Raw genomic sequence first — 21,430 nt, forward strand, 5'->3', positions numbered from 1 at the left:
TTATTGGGATTGTGTCATTTTATTAAGGAAGCAAGGAGGATTCTATTCTGACATATTTCTTATAACTAATAAATAATTATTCTTAGTTCTTCTTTTTTGTTGTAGACATGCAGTGAGTACCTGGAACTAGCGCAGTCACAGGGCCGTAAATGGCAACGCATGCTGCAGCATGAAAGGGAGCAGAGGCTCCGGCTGGAGGAAGTTGTAGAGCAGTTGGCACGACAACACTCGCATCTAGAGCAGGCGGCCAAAGAACATCAAATTCCCAATCAAAATATGCCTAGTAAGTAAATATTTTGGTTTCCCTGTTATGAGTATTACACAACAGGAAATAACACTTCTTCAAAAAAAAAAAAATTAATTTTACTGCTTTATTGATCCACTGGTGTGTTAATAAACTTAAGCTAAAATAAACGAAGTCATCTGTCCTAATATTCTCCATCCTTGTAAATTACTCTATGCTAACTTTGGGTTAGAGTCTGATTGCAAGCACAGGAATCCCTGATACACCACAGCTAAACAGCTTTCACATGAACCGTATTTTCAATTATTATAAGGTGAAGATGATACAAGATGATGCTGTGACAGAGCTGTAAGGGTAAAAAGTAAAAAAATTGTCCATTCTACTTTTATGTTCCCTTCATTCATTCGCTGGATATAGTTAAGCTTTGTGTTGTCATGCTGTAGAAAAGTGTCCTCCTTTACCCTATATGATGGAATATGGCGCATCAACTGTGGAGTTGCTTCTGAATTTCCACACACACATCAAAGTAATTATGTTTCCTTGTGTTAAGATGTCTACAAACTGAAAGTCTTATGGTTGAAAAAGTGAAAAAGTGCAGTCTCTGCTTGGTGTAGATTGTTTTTCCACTAAACATTTTAACATGGTGCACCCTATCAGTTGTCCAGTAGTTTTAGCCCAAACTGAAGAGACATGTCTCATTTTAACCTTAAGTTCTTGCCATATAGTTTTCTGTTCAATCAGTGCTCTTTAAAGATGTCTACAATGTTATCAGCACACATCTACTACTTTACTGAATGCAGTTGATGTGTTACTCATAATCATATATTATTCCCTTAAAACCACATGGAACTCCACAGCATGGATTATGACCAAACCAAAGTCCTGACACAGACTTCCAAATACTGGGACTGTGTCATCAAAGAAGCCATAGAGATCAGAGTAAGGGAGCCACAACTAAATTGTGACAGCGATTACATCCTTAGCAAGGCGTGGGAACCCGCGATCACCCGGATTAAGAAGAAAAAGGATATTTCCCAGAGTGTACAGACTTCAGGGGAGGAAGGAAGAATAACAACAGCAGTGCCGGCAGACCCCCCTGAACGAGAAGACCTAGGACGCAGCGCCCAGGCGGCGGGAGAATGGAAGCTGTACCTTGACCGCGCGCAGGGTGCGGACCTCACCGCCTTATAGGAAGTGCCTGAAAGAGGAGCAGGAGGGGGATTGTCCTATGCATACATGGCGCTGGCCCACCGCCGGTCAGTACATCAGCTCATCTGATGATGGCAATGTGGTAGATTGCTGAAATATTGTGTCCTATGCACACTCGTACCAGGCTGTTCCGCCTGGAGAAATTGAAGAATCACATCATTGTTACATGATTGGATACTAAACTATCTTTCTGCGTTAAGATGGAGGAAATGACACTTTTCTGTCATGCTATGATAATATTCTTTCCCGCCCTACCTGCTGCTGCAGACTGGGCAGCAGCTTCTTGCTGCTCCTGTGTTGAGGCTGATGTAGTGTTGAGAACTGACACATCACATTATTCTTTCATTGTAGAATAAGCTTAGAGACTGAGAGCCATTGCTGTGGTCTTCTGCTCTAATTAGAAATGTGTTTGTGGCCATAAACAATGTCAGCAGTTAACTGTAACAGTTACAGCATACACTGACTGGATGTCTTCATCATACCAAAATCTTTAATCAAAATGAGGCTGACATGGACTGACAAGACCTTCGCAATGCCGTTGAGCTCAGATACCATCAGTCATTGATAACTGGGTATGACATTTTAAATTTTTGTTACAATCCCATGCAGGTGTTAGTGTGTCAACAACTCACTTCTTAACTGCCAAAAAGGAAGTGGACAAATCCTTCAGTGATGAATCTAACACCTGGTTTGTGTTTGTTGGGGTAAACCTTTTGTGATTAAGTAATTTAATACAGCTAATATCCAGTTTACACCGGTTCCCGTGAGATCACCGAAGTTAAGCGCTGTCGGGCGTGGTGGGCACTTGGATGGGTAACCATCCAGCTGCCATGTGCTGTTGCCATTTTTCGGGGTGCACTCAGCCTCGTGATGCCAATTGAGAAGCTACTCGACTGAATAGTAGCGGCTCCGGTCAAAGAAAACCATCATAACGACCGGGAGAGCGGTGTGCTGACCACATGCCCCTCCTATCCGCATCCTCAACTGAGGATGACACGGCGGTCAGATGGCCCCGATGGGCCACTTGTGGCCTGAAGACGGAGTGCTCAATATCCAGTTTTATTCTCTGTAATTGTTTGCACAATCTTCACAAACAAACAACTAAACATTCATCTCTGAAACTTCACAATATTTCACACATAGTCATACTTTCTGAAGATTACATTATTTGGGCTGCATTACTGTGTTAGTATGACAACCAATAGAATGCCCCTCATACAAGATACTGCTGTACAATGTATTCCCTCCTCCTCCTCCTCCTCCCACTACACTACACAGTCTTTTTGTCAAATACTGCTAAAGGTCTTCACCCCCTATTCCTTTATGAAATTACACTGTATGATGATGGTTCATCGCATCCTTCAAATATTGCATGAGAACAAGGATCTCCAGAGTGAAACTACAATAAAACAAAAGCAGAAAAGAGTTGTACTGACCAAGTGGTCGGCGATATGGACACAAACATGTGTCCCTTCCAAGACACATACAAGTGATCCTTCCATATGGAGCAAGATGGTGAAGGAGATTATAATCCATATTGAAGGAAATACAGGGGATTATAGTGATGCATCAGACCTGCGATGTGTGTTACATGGAATTATTGTAAGAAAAATTAGTCTTCAGGTTTCAAGAACTCTTGTAACAGTTGCCTTAACAAGGTACTGTTTGACAATAAAACTATTAAAACTGAACATTATTTAATACACTTCAGTGATGATGCTCAAATATCATTATTGTCATTTCATAAACAGGCAAATTCACATGTGGTTATTGATTTCTTAAGATAGTTATGAATCTAATTAATTGATGATAGAATTATGTTATCAACAAAGATTTTGCTACAGCCAGTTTCCATACACAGTTTCATTTGGCGTCTTGAGCAGTGTGTTAGTACAGGTGCTTTATAATAATGTAACACAATTACAAATGTGTAAAAAAATTGACTTCTTCTGTCCAATATTTTTGTCATCTTAGATATTTTGTTCTCATACTTTCACTCTAACTGGCAGTTGTACAACCTGGCTGAAATTGTTTCAGTTACAGAAAATGTGCATCTCAAGAAAAGCCATAATGAGAAACAGTATGTGGAGGATGACATGGGATGTAGTGTTGTATCCATTATAGTACGGTATTAGGAACAAAAGAAAGGAGTTAATGCATTAGTTTTTTTTTATTTGTTTTTCTAGCTGTGTCAGAAAATATGGAAAACAGATCAATAATTTCATGTAATGGCATCAGAAGTGAGTAAGAATGAAATAGTTTGATTGAATAAGAGGAAGAAACATCAAAATAAATGTACAAAATAAAAATTGGTGCCAAAATTCATCTGTAGATGAGAGAGCAGCAGATGGAAAAAAATAAGCAAATAAAGCACCAGTAGTCTCTCTCTCTCTCTCTCTCTCTCTCTCTCTCTCTCTCTCTCTCTCTCTCTCTGTGTGTGTGTGTGTGTGTGTGTGTGTGTGTGTGTGTGTGTGTGTGTGTGAGAGAGAGAGAGAGAGAGAGAGAGAGAGAGAGAGAGGGAGGGAGGGGGGGAGTTATTCACTGCTTGAAAGTAATCTTAATTTGTTCTATAAGTTTGTGCAGTTTTTGGTACAACACATATCAATTTCAACAACAGAATCTCTGTGATTTCTGGTTTTGCTGCAGCATTATCATCATTTCACAGATCCTACACATTCATCGCCATCAGATGATGATGATGAGAATGAGTTTTATGATGCCCAAGAAGAAAACCATGCAGACGGTGAATCTAATTTCATTCTTAAGATTCCTCTTGGCCATCGTAGAACGTCATCAGGACTTAGTATAGGATCTCAGGTATGCTTTTCAAATGTCTCTAAAGCAAACAGGAGGAGGAGATAAATTATTAGTGTGAGAAGAAGGTGGAGGAAAACCACATGTGTTTCTATTGCTTCATTCATTCTTAATTGTTTCACAGGATTAATATATCTTATAAATAAATTAACAGTGTTGTTTTTAATTCATTTCTGTATTTAGTGATGAATGTGCAATATGCAACATATATTCTGACTACAGTGTGACAGTTACACTTTGTTCCCCACAGTCTTTTGGACAGTCGTATTTCAACACTTCTCTGGAGGTTTGAGAGAGGGAGCTAGAGATACTACTTTATGACAAATATATCTTAATTGGAACAGAGGAAAATATATTAGGACATACTGAACACACAGCCACATAGGTGAATACATTTGTTCATGTGATAGATCTACTTTCAAAATAACACTTTCATAAGTTTTGCATCTCAGTGTTCAAAGCAGCAGTGGCCTCGTTTCTATTATTAATAGCTTACATTTCATCAAAAAATTTCACATTATGGCAAGGTCCATTGCGATGGAAAACAAGACCTAAAGCAGAGTGCTGGCTCTAATGATTAAATGTAAGAGTAACCTGTTAAGAGTGTGTGTGTGTGTGTGTGTGTGTGTGTGTGTGTGTGTGTGTTTATTGTCATGCAATGTAATAGATATTTGATATTGGAAGTGTCATTGTCATGGAATGAGATGGCAGTAACATGCTTCTTCCAAGTGAAGAATGCGATTGTTATTTGTGCAAACACATATTAAAACCAGTAAGAAATTTGCTAAAATCCAGGATGGAATGTAACAATATTATAGAAAGGAAAGTTGCTACCCACCATATAGTGGAGACGCTGAGTCGCAGATAGGCACAACAAAAAGATTGTCACAAATAATGCTTTCGGTCGATAAGGCCTTCGTCATATGACTGCAGTCTCAGGTAACTGTAGCCACATTGTGAGAAGTAGCACCAGTGCATGATGGGAGTGGGGGTAAGGAGGAGGGTGGGACAGGGAGGGGAGGGATATTAGGGTAGGTGTGACAGACAGTGTAGTGCTGCTAGGGAGTGTGCAGGGACTAGGTGGAGAGAGGATAAGGCAGCTATGTGCAGTTGGGAGGTGAGACAGAGGGCTGGGGAGAGATGGGCAGGGGGGGGGGGGGGGGGAGGCAGGAAACAAGAGAAGTAAAAAGACTGGGTGTAATGGTGGAATGAGGGCTGTATACTGTAGGAATGGGAACAGAGAGGCTGGATCGATGAGGGCAATCATTAACGAAGGTTGAGGCCAGGAGGGTTACGGGAACGTAGAATATATTGCAGGGACCAACACCTTCAACCTACCCCCCAGGGGGTCCACAACTCTTTTGTGGATACGTGCGTAGCGAGCACGGGACCCCGAGCTAATGTGGCCCTCCTTCCTTTCCGGGCTGCATACCTTCCTTTTCCGCATCCTTCCCTATCCCCCATCTTCGCCCCCCCTCCCCTCACCTCTGGCTCTTTCCTTCCCTTTCTCCCCCTCTGGGAGTATGGTTTGTGCCTACGTCCGGAGACGGACGCTCGTAAATGTAACGCATTCTTCGCCTTCTCTGCTTGTATGTCTTCATCCTTCCTTTGTCCTTCTCTTCTCTTTACCCTTTTCTCCGCTGCGGCATTTGAGACCCCTCTTCTTTCCTTTCCCTTTCTTTGTTTTTCCCTTTCTCTTTCTTCCTCCCTGTGCGTGTCTGAAGGCCGACCCACGCATTTTCGTGCGTAGCCGGTGATGGGGTAACGCGTAATTCCCCGCCCCGGGTAGACAGGTAGGACACGTACATACCCCCTGGTAACGGCCAGGCCCAGGGAGGGGTGATTACCCGAGCTGATACCTTCAGATAGTGCCGATTGGTCCCTCCGTCCGTTTGTCGGGAGGTGTGACCTGAGGTGTGAACAATCACCTAAGATGGGAGTGCCCTCAGAGAGGGCCCCCACAAGGGAGGAGCGCGCCATCGGAGACGCCGGCAATCGTGGGGGATTCTTCTGCAATGGTTTCCTCATCTTCCACGATGTCTGCTCACAAGTGTAAGTTCACTGAGTCTCAGGCACAGACAGTTCTTCCATCGTTGTCACAGTTCCTTGTTGTTTCTCGGTCTGACGAAGGTCACGACTTCTCCACCGTCAACCCTTTCATTATTCAGAAAGGTGTCGACGCAATTGCAGGTCTTGTAAAGCCTTGTTCCAGATTACGGAATGGCACCTTGTTGTTAGAAACAGTCAGTGCCCTCCAGGCACAAAAATTGCTTTGTACTTCACTGCTCCACTGTCCGGGTTGAAGCGCACCGCACTTTAAATTCCTCGCGTGGAGTCGTTTATACACGCTCCCTCGATGGATTGTCTGACGAAGAAATTCAGCACTACCTGTCTGACCAGGGTGTAACGGCTGTTCATAGAGTTATGAAAAGGGTTGACACGAATATCATTCCAACCCGCACTGTCTTCTTGACATTTGACAAAGTTCAACTCCCATCGAAAATCAAAGCAGGCTATGAGATAATTTCCATTCGCCCTTACGTCCCAAACCCTACGCGATGCTATCGGTGTCAGCGGTTCAATCACACCAGCCAGTCCTGTTCCAATCTGGCCAAATGTGTTAAGTGTGGCAAGGATGCCCATGAGGGTGCTTGTCCACCTCCATCCCCTCGTTGCATCAACTGTATGGGTGACCACACTGCTTCTTCTCGAGATTGCCCCATTTTTAAAGACGAAAAGCTCATCCAGGAAATCAGAGTGAAGGAAAAGGTGTCGACCTTTGCTGCTCGAAAATTATTCGCCAGTCAACGCCACTTTCGCCTGCCCACTCTATGGCTCACCCTTCATCGGGTTCTACTAAATCTCGAGCCCAAAAGTCAGACACCAAGACTTCGAAAAAAGAGCATACTCGTGAAGATTTTTTACATACCCCAACTTCACAACCATCGGTTCCTCCTTCATCTAAACATCATATTTCCAAGAAGGCTAATAAGAAACCCAGTTCATCTCCTTCTCCGCCAAGGCGTGTCTCATCTACAGCACCACCTGGCGGAAATCGCCCTCGGCTGTCTTCTGTGTCGCCGAGGCGCACTGCTGGTGGCCGATCAACCGGCCGATCGCTGTTGGCAGGAGCTGCTCCTGAACAACCTATGGATCAGGATCTTCTGCCTTCGGCTGAATGCCATTCCATGCTGTCGGTCGCAAGCTCTGAGCAGTCGTTGGGTTGACGGCAACCTTGGTCACATTCCTCCATTTTCTGTTCACCCTATGTCCATTATCCACTGGAATACCCCCGGCATTCGAGCCAATCGGGATGAATTGTCGATCCTCTTACGATCCTACTTGCCGGTCATCTTCTGTCTTCAGGAAACAAAGCTGCGTCCCCATGACCGCTTTGTTCTCCCCCATTTTCAGTCCGTCCGATTTGATCTCCCCTCTGTTGAAGGCACTCCAGCCCATGGAGGACTCATGATTCTTCTCCGTGATACTCTCCATTATCACCCAATCCCCTTAAACACTTCCTTCCAAGCTGTCTCTGTCCGTCTTTCCCTTTCTGGATATACCTTTTCTCTTTGTACTGTATACATTCCATTGTCCACACCAATGGCACGAGCTGATCTCCTTCATCTTCTTGGTCAGCTTCCACCCCCCCCCCCCCCCTATTTGCTGGTTGGGGACTTCAATGACCACCACCCTCTTTTGGGATCTCCACATCCTTGTCCACGTGGCTCACTATTGCTAGACATCTTCCACCAAGCGGATCTAGTTTGCCTCAACACAGGGGTCCCTACATTTTTGTCTGCCTCCACGACAAATTTCTCTCATTTGGACCTTTCGGTCGGTACTGTTCCGCTAGCTCGGTGCTTTGAATGGTTCGCCCTTGATGATATACACTCGAGTGACCACTTTCCATGTGTCCTTAGACTGCAGCCTCAACTGCCATATATGCGCCTGCGACGCTGGAAGTTTGCCCAAGCCGATTGGACTCTTTTTTCGTCTCTAGCGACATTCGATGACCGTCCCTTTCCTAGCGTCGACGATGCGGTAACACATATTACAGATATTATTCTTACAGCTGCGGAATGTTCAATACCACGCACCTCCGAATTTCCCCAGCGCCCCCCAGTCCCTTGGTGAAACGAGGCATGCCGTGACGCAATACCTGAGCGGCGACGTGCTCTTCATGTTTTCCGCCACCATCCTACTTTGGCCAACTGTATCCGCTATAAGAAGTTCCGTGCGCGATGCCGTCGCGTCATCCACGATAGCAAGAAGGCAAGCTGGAAATTCTTTATTAGCTCATTTAACACCTTCACTCCCTCCTCGGAAGTTTGGAGTCAGATTCGACGGTTATCAGGCGCGCCTAGTTTCTCCCCGGTCTCTGGGCTCACAGTCGCGCGTGATACGTTAGTGGACCCCGTCGCAATTTCTAACTCATTGGGTCAACACTTTGCTGGGATTTCAAGCTCTTCAAATTACCCGCCAGCGTTTCTCCCGAAGAAACGTGCAGCGGAAGTGCAACCTCTTGCTTTCTTCTCTCAAAATCGCGAAAGCTATAATACTGTTTTCTCCATGCGGGAACTCCAACATGCACTCTCTTCTTCTCGCTCCTCCGCCCCAGGACCGGATGGTATCCACATCCAAATGTTGCTACATTTATCAACCCATAGTCTGCGTTACCTCCTTCGCCTTTATAATCGAATTTGGACCGACAGTACTTTTCCCAGACGATGGCGGGAAGCTATCGTCGTTCCTGTTCTGAAACCTGGAAAGGACAAACATCTCCCCTCTAGCTATCGCCCCATTTCTCTCACGAGTAGTGTATGTAAGGTTTTGGAGCGTATGGTGAATTGCCGTTTAGCTTGGTGGCTGGAGTCCCGCAGTCTTTTAACACCTGCCCAATGCTGTTTCTGAAAGCATCATTCTGCAGTTGACCATCTTGTTGCTCTCTCCGCTTAGATCATGAACAATTTTCTCCGGAAGCGCCAAACAGTAACAATATTTTTTGATCTGGAGAGAGCATACGATACCTGTTGGAGGACAGGCATCCACCGCACACTGTTCTCTTGGGGCTTTCGAGGTCGGCTGCCCCTTTTTCTTCGCGAATTTATGGCAAAGCGCACATTTAGAGTGCGGGTGAATACTACTCTCTCCTGTACTTTCTCCCAAGAAAACGGGGTACCCCAGGGCTCCGTGCTAAGTGTTGTACTGTTTGCCATTGCCATAAATCCAATTATGGATTGTCTCCTTCCTGATGTCTCGGCTCCCTCTTTGTGGATGATTTTGCGATCTTCTACAGCTCTCAATGGACCAGCCTTCTTGAACGACGTCTTCAAGGATGTCTCGATCGCCTCCACTCTTGGAGCATCGAAACCGGCTTCTGTTTTTCTCCCAGTAAGACTATTTGTGGTAATTTTTGGCAACGTAAGGAGTTTCTTCCACCCTCCTTACATCTAGGACCTGTCAACCTTCAGTTTTCAGACGTCGCTAAATTCTTGGGTCTTATGTTTGACAGAAAACTGTGCTGGTCCTCCCACGTTTCCTATCTTTCGGCTTGCTGTCTCCGATCCCTCAACACCCTCCGTGTCCTGAATGGTACCTCCTGGGGAGCGGACAGAGTGGTCCTTCTCCGCCTCTATCGCGCCTTAGTACGCTCGAAATTGGACTATGGAAGCATAGTCTACTCCTCTGCTCGGCCGTCTATTCTTCGGCGTCTCGACTCTATCCACCACCGTGGATTACGTTTAGTGCCTGGAGCTTTTTACACCAGCCCTGTGGAAAGCCTTTATGCTGAGACTGCTGAACCTCCGCTGTCCAATCGGCGAGCAGTCCTCCTGAGTCGTTATGCTAGCCATCTGTCTTCCATGCCTGCTAATCCAGCCCATGACATTTTTTTCGACGCCTCCTTGGATGTAGGGTATGCAGGCTGCCCTTCCTCCCTACTACCACCGGGAGTCCGCTTCCGTCAACTGCTCCATTCTCTTTCCTTCCGCTTTCCTAAAACCTTCTTGACAACTTGGGGTACAGCACCGCCTTGGCTCCGTCGCCGGACCTGCCTGCTCCGTGACCTTTGTCAGTTTCCCAAGGATGGTACCCCTTCACTTTTTTATCTTCGGGCATCTGCTGCTCTATGTGCACAAGTGAAGGAAGCCACATTTATTTACACTGATGGCTCGAAAACATCGTTAGGTGTAGGGAGTGCCTATAATGTTGGCGACACCCCAAATCGATTTCGGCTTCCCGACCAGTGTTCGGTTTATATTGCGGAGCTTTACGCTGTTCTCCAGGCTGTCCAATACATCCGCCGCCATCAGCGGATACAGTATGTTATCTGTTCAGATTCTCTCAGCTCTCTCCTCAGTCTCCAAGCTCTCTACCCTGTCCACCCTCTGGTCCACCGGATTCAGGACTGTCTGCGCTTGCTCCACCTGGGGGGCGTCTCGGTGGTGTTCCTCTGGCTCCCAGGACACGTTGGTATCTGTGGAAATGAGGCGGCCGATATAGCAGCCAAGGCTGCAGTCTCTCTTCTTCGGCCAGCTATTCGATCGATTCCCTTCGCCGATCTACGGAGCGTTTTATGTGGTCGTGTTGTTCTTTTATGGCACGCACATTGGTCGACACTTCCCCATAATAAATTGCGGGACGTGAAAGCTCTTCCCTGTGCTTGGACCTCTTCCTCCTGAACATGTCGTCGGGAGGAAGTAATTTTAACTAGACTCCGGATAGGGCACTGTCTTTTTAGCCATCGACATCTTTTAAGCGGCGATCCTTCCCCACTCTGTCCCCACTGCTCTCAGCTGTGGACGGTAAGACATCTTTTAATTGAGTGCCCCTATTTTACTCTGTTACGTGCTCGTCTACAGCTGTCGCCTGATATATCGTCCATTTCAGCGGATGACACGCGCTCGGCCGATCGCGTTCGCGAGTTTATTGGAGCCAGTGAGATGACGTCAGTCATTTGAAGCTTTTTTTGGGGACGACCAACCCCTTTCTGTAGTGGATTTTTAAGCCTTCCTTCTGCTTTTAGTTTCTCCAATTTTTTGAGTTTCGTTCCCATTGCTGCTGGTTTCCATTTTCGTTTTTTACTGTTTCCTAAGTCACGGACCGGGCGCTAATGACCATAGCAGTTTTGCGCCCTAAAAAAAAAAAAAAAAAAACACCTTTGATCTATTACCCGGAACCTACCCTCTTATATAAAAGATACCAACCATTTCCTCCACCACCTCTCCACAGTTTCTGTCCCTTTACTTGACAGTGCCCTGCTCGTCACTATTGCTGCCACCTCCCTTTACACTGACATCTCTAATGCCCAAAACCTTACCGCTGTTGAACCCTACCTTTTCCCATGCCCGATGGATTCCAAACTGACAACCTCCTTCCTAGTCACCATGATTAACTGTATCCTCACCCACAATTACTCCTCCATTGAAGGCATTACCTACAAACAAATCCGAGGCACCTATGCCCAGATGAAAAGAGACTAAAGTTTTGTGTAAATAATATGTAATTATGCTTTATATGTAATATAAATTATACATAATTATACATAACTGGCATTGGCACTCATACACTGATCCCAGCACAGGATGAGGAAATGGATGCTTCAGTGTAGAAACACCTGGGTTAGTCAGGGATCTCATTTTCAAAGTTTCCTGTTCTTCCTCCTTACAGTTGAACAGTTGACCATTCGGTGATTTTAATGTAATCATTGGAACACACAGATTTCTGTGATGTATTGTATGGTCACTTAGTTCATGATTTAATATAATGTGACTTTATGTTCCAAATGGATCTGCAACAGCACTCCATGATGTGTGCTTCAGGCTCACCTAATAATGAACCTCTACACAAATACTTTCATAGATAGAACAAATTTCTGGCAGTCCTTGTCTGTTTCAGGTAGCTGCATTTCCTAGGGATTGCCCTGTAGATTATCCTCCTCTAGGAGCTATGCAGGGAATGACCATGATGTGTGTATATGTCACTGCAAAACAAAAGTTTATCCATTCCTGTGAAGTCATAAATAGCCTCATTTCTATTGTTTGTGTACATACTTGGGCATTCAAATCTTCTATAATAATTAAGTTTCCATGGTTCATATTTTCTTTCAAAATTTTTTGAAAGTCCTCTCTTCCTTGTTTTGAACATCCTATTTGGGCAACTTGACTTTTGATCACACAACTTACATCATGTTACAGTTATGTCCCTCACAAACAGTACCTCACTTAAAATATCTTCTTTATGAAATGTTAAAACCATTCTGTTCGTTTTACTCCATTTGATTCCAGACCACCAAAATCTTTAATCAAGACAGAAGGTACCTCATTCTAGATTTCTTCCACTTTTTGGCATGTTGAAAATTTTCACTTTCCATAAGGACATTAAAAGGCCTATTCTGCAAAAGCATCTTGTTTTGGTTAGCAGGACAGATCATAAATAGGTTGTACTTGAGTATGCATATGATCGAACAATGCTGGCTGAATCATAGAAAAGGACTACAATTCAGGATCATAAAAGTGAGTATGGAATATGGATAAAGGTACGAAAGACCAAAGTTATGAAAACCATTCATTATGAATATTCTGCAAAATATTGTTGGAAATAAAAAAAATTGAACAAGTACACTTTTTTAGGTACTTAAGAAGTTTGGTGATAGAAAATGGAAACTGTGTGGATGAAATGAAAGCATTGGGTAAAAGAGCTTTTGAAAAGGTTAAATGTTTATTCAGGGTGTATACGACCCGGGACAACCAGGAAATCAGGGAAAACCCAGGAATTTTTTCATCCGGGAGAAAACCGGGAATTTTTCAGAATTCTGGGAATTTTTCATTGTTTTAGTTTGCAGTTAAATTTTTGTAATTTTGACTGGTAAGAATTGATTCTCTAGCAAAGAATATTACTCTATCCTGCTACTGGAGAATGATACTGCAGCAGTAAAATATAAACTTCAGTGGCAAAGGAAATGCACCAGGCATGCACAAGCGTCTGCGAACAACATATGTCAAAGGCCATAGGGCAAGGACTATGTAATACTTCGTAACAGTAAACTGCTTGCTATCAGTAGAGCTCCTATAGGAGCCTCAGCTATGAGCATGACATCACAACTGTTCACATTTCGTTCGTTTGACCAGTTGCCAGTGGGCTCTTGCGCATGCACAGTTTACTTGCTTATGAGCAGTTCCTTCTCCCACTTCCTGCTATGTGAAGTTTGGCTGTTAGCTGTATCAGCAGTAGCAACAAGCAGCCAGATGCAAACGAGAAAAATTTTTCTCGCATGCCCTAGCTGCCAGATTCGCACATGCACAGAGTTGTCTGAATTGTAGTGGGGAGGAGGTTAGCCTCCACATGACCCGTATTTGCGTTAAGTGATTTCTCTGTTTCCTCTTCATTTACAGCTCCCACGTCAAATGAAAACAAAACAGATTTCTGTGGCTGGGAGCTATCAAGCGAATTAAAATACATTTACATAATTACAGATGGCAAAATATATTATTAGTTTCAGTTTTGTGATTTTATTTTATTTCCAAGTTATTAGCAGTCAAGCATTAATTGCCTTGCAGAACAATGAAGTTATTTTTGCAAGTTTGCTAAAGAAATTTGTAGTTACAATTGTTCGCTGCATTTCAAGTGCACGTTATAATCTTCAGCCATGTATGGCATTATGCCGCAATAAAGAACCAAAAGTGAGATCATACAGTACTGGTACTCCAAGAAAATTTACATCCCAAAAACCACAATAAAAGCTTAATATCAGAGGGGACCTACTTCATTGTGAATTTGGAAAAAACCAATGTGCACTTCAAGCTGAATTAATCATTTTAGTATGGTTTACGAAATTCCGATGCTCTTGGAGTATCCTCTGATGTCCTGTTTCTTTTATGGTGTAATGTAAGCTCTCTTAGTGCTTTATGCATACGAACATGCGGGCTTCCTACACCACTGCAGCTGCGCACGCACAATAATGCCAGTTTCCTGGTGCTCTCTGGCAACTGCTAAATCGAACCTATTTCTGACAGTCTCCGGATAGTATTGCGAACAGTGGTTCGAAAGCGTTACTTTCAAAGTAAATTTCTTTTTACACAAGATAATTTATGTTACATCTGAGAAAGCGGTATGAATTTCTAAATCACAGAGCATTTGAAACTGAACAATTTTGAGGACCAGCCACTTACAAGAATTTTGAGCCCAGAAGACCAGACATTTATGTCATAATTTTAAATTTACGGGCACATTTGTGTGATGTATCTTAAAGTATAACACGTGCAAAAAAAAAAAAAAAAAAAAAAAAAAAAAAAAAAAAAAAAAAAAAAAAATCAGTACCACATGTGAAAGCTTAGCATCTTTTGTAGCTTGTTAATCTTAGAGACCGATATTATATGTGAAAGTTTAGCTCATCTTGTAGCTATCCTATGTATATTAATGTACACCATTAACTTTTCCTCTTTGTGTGTTCTCGCTACATAAGAGTGATCTTGCTATTGGCTGACTATAACACGTGTCCTATGCTCTGAATATCTGCTGTCATCGGCAGGCGAGATCACATTGCATGAGATACAACTGGCTTACAAAAGGACATCGAAATCTTGATTTCAACGCTCTGGAAACTAACGTGCTGTGTTTGTTGCAATTCGAATTTATACTTTCATAATGTATGTATGAGACATGCGAAATACCCTCAGACTTCAAGAAGAATATAATAATTCCAATCCCAAAGAAAGCGGGTGCTGACAGATGTGAAAATTACCGAACAATCAGTTTAATAAGTCACGGATGCAAGATACTAACGCGAATTCTTTACAGATGAATGGAAAAAGTGGTAGAAGCCGACCTCGGGGAAGATCAGTTTGGATTCTGTAGAAATATAGGAACACGCGAGGCAATGCTGACCCTACGACTTATCTTAGAAGCTAGATTAAGGAAAGGCAAACCTACATTTCTAGCATTTGTAGACTTAGAGAAAGCTTTTGACAATGTTGACTGGAATACTCTCTTTCAAATTCTGAAGGTGGCAGGGGTAAAATACAGGGAGCAAAAGGCTATTTACAATTTGTACAGAAACCAGATGGCAGTTATAAGAGTCGAGGGGCATGAAAGGGAAGCAGTGGTTGGGATGGGAGTGGGACAGGGTTGTAGCCAAAAACCATAGCGATGCACAAGTGCCTGGTAAATGGAAAGTTTCTCTGCCTTTCATTAAGGACGTTACTGACAGCATAGAAAAATTCTTGACAAAACAGAACATCATGGTGGTCTACAAATTCACCCACAAGGTAAAGGATCACCTAAAATTAGCCAAGGGTAATAGCAAGCCACTGAAAGAAACAGGAATTTATAGAATTCCCTGTAGGTGTGAAGAGGTGTACATGGATACTATGAAAAGGACAGTCAAAAGACGACTAGAAGAGCACAAGTCAACTGTAGGTGGGGAGGGACTGACAGATCAGTTGTTGCAGAACATGGTTTGCAGACAGGAGACCTCCATATCTGTTTTTGATAGCACTCAAGTACTGACTGCCACGAGCACATACCATGAATGGCTAGACAGAGAAGCCATAGATGTTGTTAAATACCCCAGGAATTTCAAAAGAGAGGAGGAGGGCATGTTACTGATGAGATCTGGGTCCCGGTGCTGAAGATAATATCTACTAATCTTCCACCAAGGGGTGAGATCAACAGCAGACAATAGCACTGGTAACAGCCAGATGCACTTGGGTATTCAAAGCGTGTGACTACATGTCACTGCATGGGGGCATGTGTAAAATGAATTTTACTAAATGGAATTTTGCTGCAGTCAATACCAAACCAGGATGTGAATCAGACACTCAAACTATGATTCCACTTGAAAATGTCGTCTGCAGATGGGGATGAAATTTTGAGTTTTAATGTGAAATCCGTTTAACCACAGCATAACAGCCTAGAATATTCTATTAATTCTGCAAATGGATGGCATTAACAGCAGAGCAAGGAAGAGACAAAGGGCAAAGGAAAGCTGAAAGTGTACAACTGATACATGTTGGAAGATAGATACCAAAGAAGTAGGTTTGTATCTTGCTTCCCTGTAGCTTCTGTAGAGGATGGATTGTAAAACCCAGTTTAAAATCTTCATAGCCAGGAAAAAAGTAAGTTTCTCAAGAAATAATTGTAATGTATAAATATTATTGCACCATTTTCCACTCTATTCTTTCCAGAAAATTACTATGACAATACTTAAAATTTTAACTAAGAACTTGTGCTCAATATATCAAGATTTTAACCCATGTGAAGCAACTAACTTCTATACTCTTATATACAAACTCCATTTTCTATTTAGTAGTAATGGTGGTTTTTCTTCAGTCAGGGATATTGTTTGTCTTAAAAATTTTAAGAATATTATCTAAGTGTACCTTTTAGTTAAAGAGATGGAAGATTAGAATTTAATGAATTATATTGGTCCGTGACCTCTCATACATGTGTTGCATCTGTCAATCAGTCAGTGGACACCCCAGGTGGGAATATCAACAATGTAGGAAAAGACAAAATTGCTACTTACCATAAAGAACACACACACACACACACACACACACACACACACACACACACACACACACACGCCTCAAGCGCACATGGCTGCCAACTACAGTGTCTCGGACTGGAATGCAGCATCATGTGGGATGCAAACAGCAATCTGGAGGGGGTGAGGAAGGTGAAGGGATGGTGTGTGGGTGGGGAGGGGAGGGGGGGGGGGAGCAGAGAACAACACTGTCTGGTGGAGTGTGCAGGGACTAGAATGCCAACAGGTGCATTGTCAGGAGGCTGTGGGGACAGCTGGTCGGTAGTGATAACAATATAAAAAGCCGTGCAATGATTGCAGCAGAGCTGGTCAATGACATGGCTGCTGTCACAGGTGGCCTGGCTCTTTATGAGGTAGGATAAACCTGTGACAGGACTGGAATAGGAAGTGCTGGTTGGGGGGATTGGGCAGGTTTTGCACCTGGGTCTTCCACAGGAATATGATTGTTGTGCCAAGGGGTTGAGATTGGGAGTGGCATAGGGATGGACTAGGATGTTGTGGAGGTTGTCTGCATTTTGACAGCTGTCATCCCTTTCACACCAGAAAGTCCTTCCCATACAGTCTGGCCACCCGGGGCCACCATGCTTGCAGTGACAAAAACTTCCATGCACAGTGTGCTGAGGGTCTCGCCATCTCCAGACCTAGTCTGGAAACACATCTCCCGTGCCATTTACCCTCACACCCCCAGTCCTCCCAACACCCCCAAGAACCCGCTGCAAAGGAGTGTCCCCTTTATCACCCAGTACCACCACAGACTGGAACGACTGAACAACAACCTTTGCTAGAGCTTTGATTACCTATTGTTGTGCCCTGAAATGAGGGACATCCTACTCGAGATACTTCCCACCCCTCCTAAAGTGGTGTTCCATTGCCTACCCAACCTCCACAACATTCTAGTCTATCCCTATGCCAATCCCAATCCCAACCTCTTGTCACAAGGATCATAGCCCTTTGGAAGAACCAGTTGCAAAATCTGCTCAATCCACCCACCCAGCACTTCCTATTCCAGTCCTGTCAGAGGTTTATCCTGCCTCACCAGGGGCTGGTCAACCTGTGAAAGCAGCCATGCTCCACTGAAATCATTGCACAGCTTTTTATGTTGGTGTGACTACCAACTAGCTGTCCACCAGGATGAACAGTCACTGCCAAACTGTGGCCAAGAGCAAAGTAGATAACCATGTGGCATGACATGGAGCTGAACACAACTCACTTGATTTCAATGGATGCCTCACTACCCAAGCCATCTGGATCCTTCCCTCCACCATCAGCTTTTCTGAACTGTGCAGATGGGAGTTATCGCTATAACGTGCTCTCCACTCCCGTAATTATCCTGCCCTCAACCTATGGTAACATACTGTCTCACACCCTCCACCCAACCGTTTCCACCTCCTCTGTACCATCACTTCCTCCCCATTCTTATCTCCCACCCTGTTTATTTGCAGCCCTCTGCCAATGCATCTGCTCGTCTTTTCTCACTCCTCTCCATTTTTCTCTGTCACCCCCCCCCCCCCCCAATTCCACCCTGCCCCACAACCTCCTGATGCTGTGCCTGTGGAGCTGAACACAACTCACTTGATTTCAATGGATGCCTCACTACCCAAGCCATCTGGATCCTTCCCTCCACCATCAGCTTTTCTGAACTGTGCAGATGGGAGTTATCGCTATAACGTGCTCTCCACTCCCGTAATTATCCTGCCCTCAACCTATGGTAACATACTGTCTCACACCCTCCACCCAACAGTTTCCACCTCCTCTGTACCATCACTTCCTCCCCATTCTTATCTCCCACCCTGTTTATTTGCAGCCCTCTGCCAATGCATCTGCTCGTCTTTTCTCACTCCTCTCCATTTTTCTCTGTCACCCCCCCCCCCCCCCCCCCCAATTCCACCCTGCCCCACAACCTCCTGATGCTGTGCCTGTTGGCATTCTAATTCCTGCACACTCCACTAGATAGCGTTTGTCTCTCTACCCACCTCCCACTTGTACACCATCCCTTCCCCTTCCCCACACACTCCAGTTTGTTGTTTGCATCTCATGTGATGTTGCATTCCATCCTGAGATGCTGGAGTTGGTGTGCATGTTTGCATGAGGTGTGCTTGCTTGTGTTTGTGAATGGTATGTGTGTTTCTCTTTTACTGATGAAGGCTGTGGCCGAAAGCTATATGTAAGCATCTTTTAATCGTGATTGTCTGCAACTTAACGTGTCTTCTTTACGGTAAGTAACAATCTGTCTTTTCCTACATTATCTATCAATCAGTGATAGTTTTGGCAGTTTTTAGTTGTTACATTATTAATGCTCACCTTGACCATGGGAATCTATAAGCTATGAAACCTTTAGCCATCAGTGGATGAGTTAAGAGTTTGACAACACTGGATCTTCTAGCTTGGTTGTAGCACTGCTATAGCTCTGTTACTGTAAGCTCTGTGTACCACAGCAACCAGTGCTAGATGCTACTGTGGGACATTTTGCCTCCTAGACAATGAGGAACTAAACAGCTTGCATTGCAGGAGTACTGCAAACATCTTAACAGGACTTTTCATCAACGCGGTTAGCTTACAATCAAGGACACGGATGATCATGGAGGGAAGACAGTTGTTAGCAGCAGCAAAGCTCTGGACTTCTATCAGGTATTCTGTGACTCTGAGAGCCACGGGGGGGGGGGGGGGGGGGGGGGGGGGGAGAAACACTTGAAATGTTTTGTTGGATCACTGAGCTGTACTTACACCATGTCCTGGAGAATAAATCGATGTATGTTCAAGAGAACCGAGCTGACAATATAAGTTACCTTTTACTGTAGTTACAAAATACAAAAGAATAATTAAACTGTTCCTAGTAATAGTGACAGAAATGGCACATTTGAAAGATATCACACTGTTATTTTAAAAAGTAGCACTGCAGAACACCCAATGCAGCCGCAAAATTGAAAAATTCGCTTCTCTGGGTCCCACATCTCCTTTCATAATGACTGTCAAACTTTTATTTTCTGACACTCCCTATCTCTCACAAACTTGGTTCTACAGAAACATATCTCTGTGGGTGTAAAAAAATATCTGCTACCAGCCACAATAAAAGGTTATTTATTTGTCACACGACCTGTTTCGGGCTTGCGCCCATCCTCAGGTGTTTATTCATTCATGTACATGTTTATACTGTTGGAGATCACTATATAAATACTAAAAATTATTTGCTGGTGACTAAACAGATAAAAGTGGAACTTAGCCGCAGGAAGTGCAAGAGTGTTGCACATATAGAAACTTAAAAAGCTATTATAGACTGTGAAGTTTTTTGATACACATTATGAAATTTTTTGATTCACATTTTTATCGGAGAACTTAGATCTAGGAAGTACAACAATGTTATATATATGAAGTTACTAAAAGCTATTACAAATTAAAAAATGACAGCCACAACAATGTGGCCCAAAACAGCTCTAGCTGTCATTTTTTAAATTTGTAATAGCTTTTAGTAACTTTATATATATAACATCGTTGTACTTCCTAGATCTAAGTTCTCCGACAAAAATTTGAATCAAAAAATTTCATAATGTGTATAAAAATTTCAGAAGTGCACATCGTAATAGTGAAATATGCAGCTAAACTTGGTAAAACTGAAATATGGACGTGAAAATGATAAAAAGTGTGTAAGTAAGTGGCAAAAGTGTCACCACAGTGTAACTATAATAATGGTGCTTCATCTTTATTTAAGTACAGAGATATTTTCGTGAAATGCTGCCTTGCCACTTACAATTGTCCCACTTCTATCTGTTTAGTCACCAGCAAATAATTTTTTTGTATTTATACAGTGATCTCCAACAGTATAAACATCTACATGAATGTATAAACACCTGAGGATGGGCGCAAGCCCGAAACCGGTCATATGACAAATAAATAACCTTTTATCGTGACTGGTGGTGGATATTTTTCTACACCCTATAAAGGAAAAGTCACGGAGTTCGACAGCATCCATGATGGATAAAATTCATATCTGCGTGGCTCAGGCATCACAGAACCACCTCCGCTCCCTCCTCAAGATACTGTTACGGTGCAATCCCAACTATTTACACTGTATCTCCCAAACTGAAACCCTTGCCCTCCAATAGCTGGAAGAGCACTCTGTACACTACCTCTAAAAATTATCAGCTTTATTGACATCCAACATCTGCCTCAGAGCACAACTACTTATCAACACACATCCTGCATCTAGTGAACACCTCATGAAGTCATCATAGCATCCAGAACCTGCCTTGCTGACATTTTCCGTCTGCCACATCCTCCAAAACTGCCAACATTACACAAAACCTAGAACCTAAACAAACTGAAAACACTGTTGTTAACGTATCTGTGAAAAACTTCAATTGTAAGATGTTTCAGTGTTATGCAAATGGCTCACCTTCAGCCCCACACTTAAGTTCAATCATGGTAGACTTTTCAATGAACTTCTTCTCTGTCCTTACTGTAGAGACCCTTCTGTGCTACCAGAGCCAACCTAATCCCAACACTTAATATTGCTTCTTCCAGTTCGTACCATCATCCAGTTGCAACTGTCCCACTCTCCCACCTGACCACCTCCTGGTTACATTCCAGGAATGCCTTATCTCCAACTTGGCCTCACCTTT

General features: G+C 43.5%; 1 protein-coding gene across 2 annotated transcripts in view; it reads left to right on the forward strand.

Moving 5' to 3' along the window:
- LOC126204423 (oxysterol-binding protein 1) overlaps positions 1 to 21,430 on the forward strand; it is a 289,382-nt gene that overhangs the window by 124,492 nt on the left and 143,460 nt on the right. For both annotated transcript variants that reach the window (XM_049938811.1, XM_049938812.1), the window contains 2 exons: positions 106 to 283; positions 4,119 to 4,270. In XM_049938811.1, the coding sequence (XP_049794768.1) occupies positions 106 to 283; positions 4,119 to 4,270 (330 nt within the window). The remainder of the gene's footprint in view (positions 1 to 105; positions 284 to 4,118; positions 4,271 to 21,430) is intronic.

This window comes from Schistocerca nitens, chromosome 9, assembly GCF_023898315.1.
Source record: "Schistocerca nitens isolate TAMUIC-IGC-003100 chromosome 9, iqSchNite1.1, whole genome shotgun sequence".
Taxonomy (NCBI): domain Eukaryota; kingdom Metazoa; phylum Arthropoda; class Insecta; order Orthoptera; family Acrididae; genus Schistocerca; species Schistocerca nitens.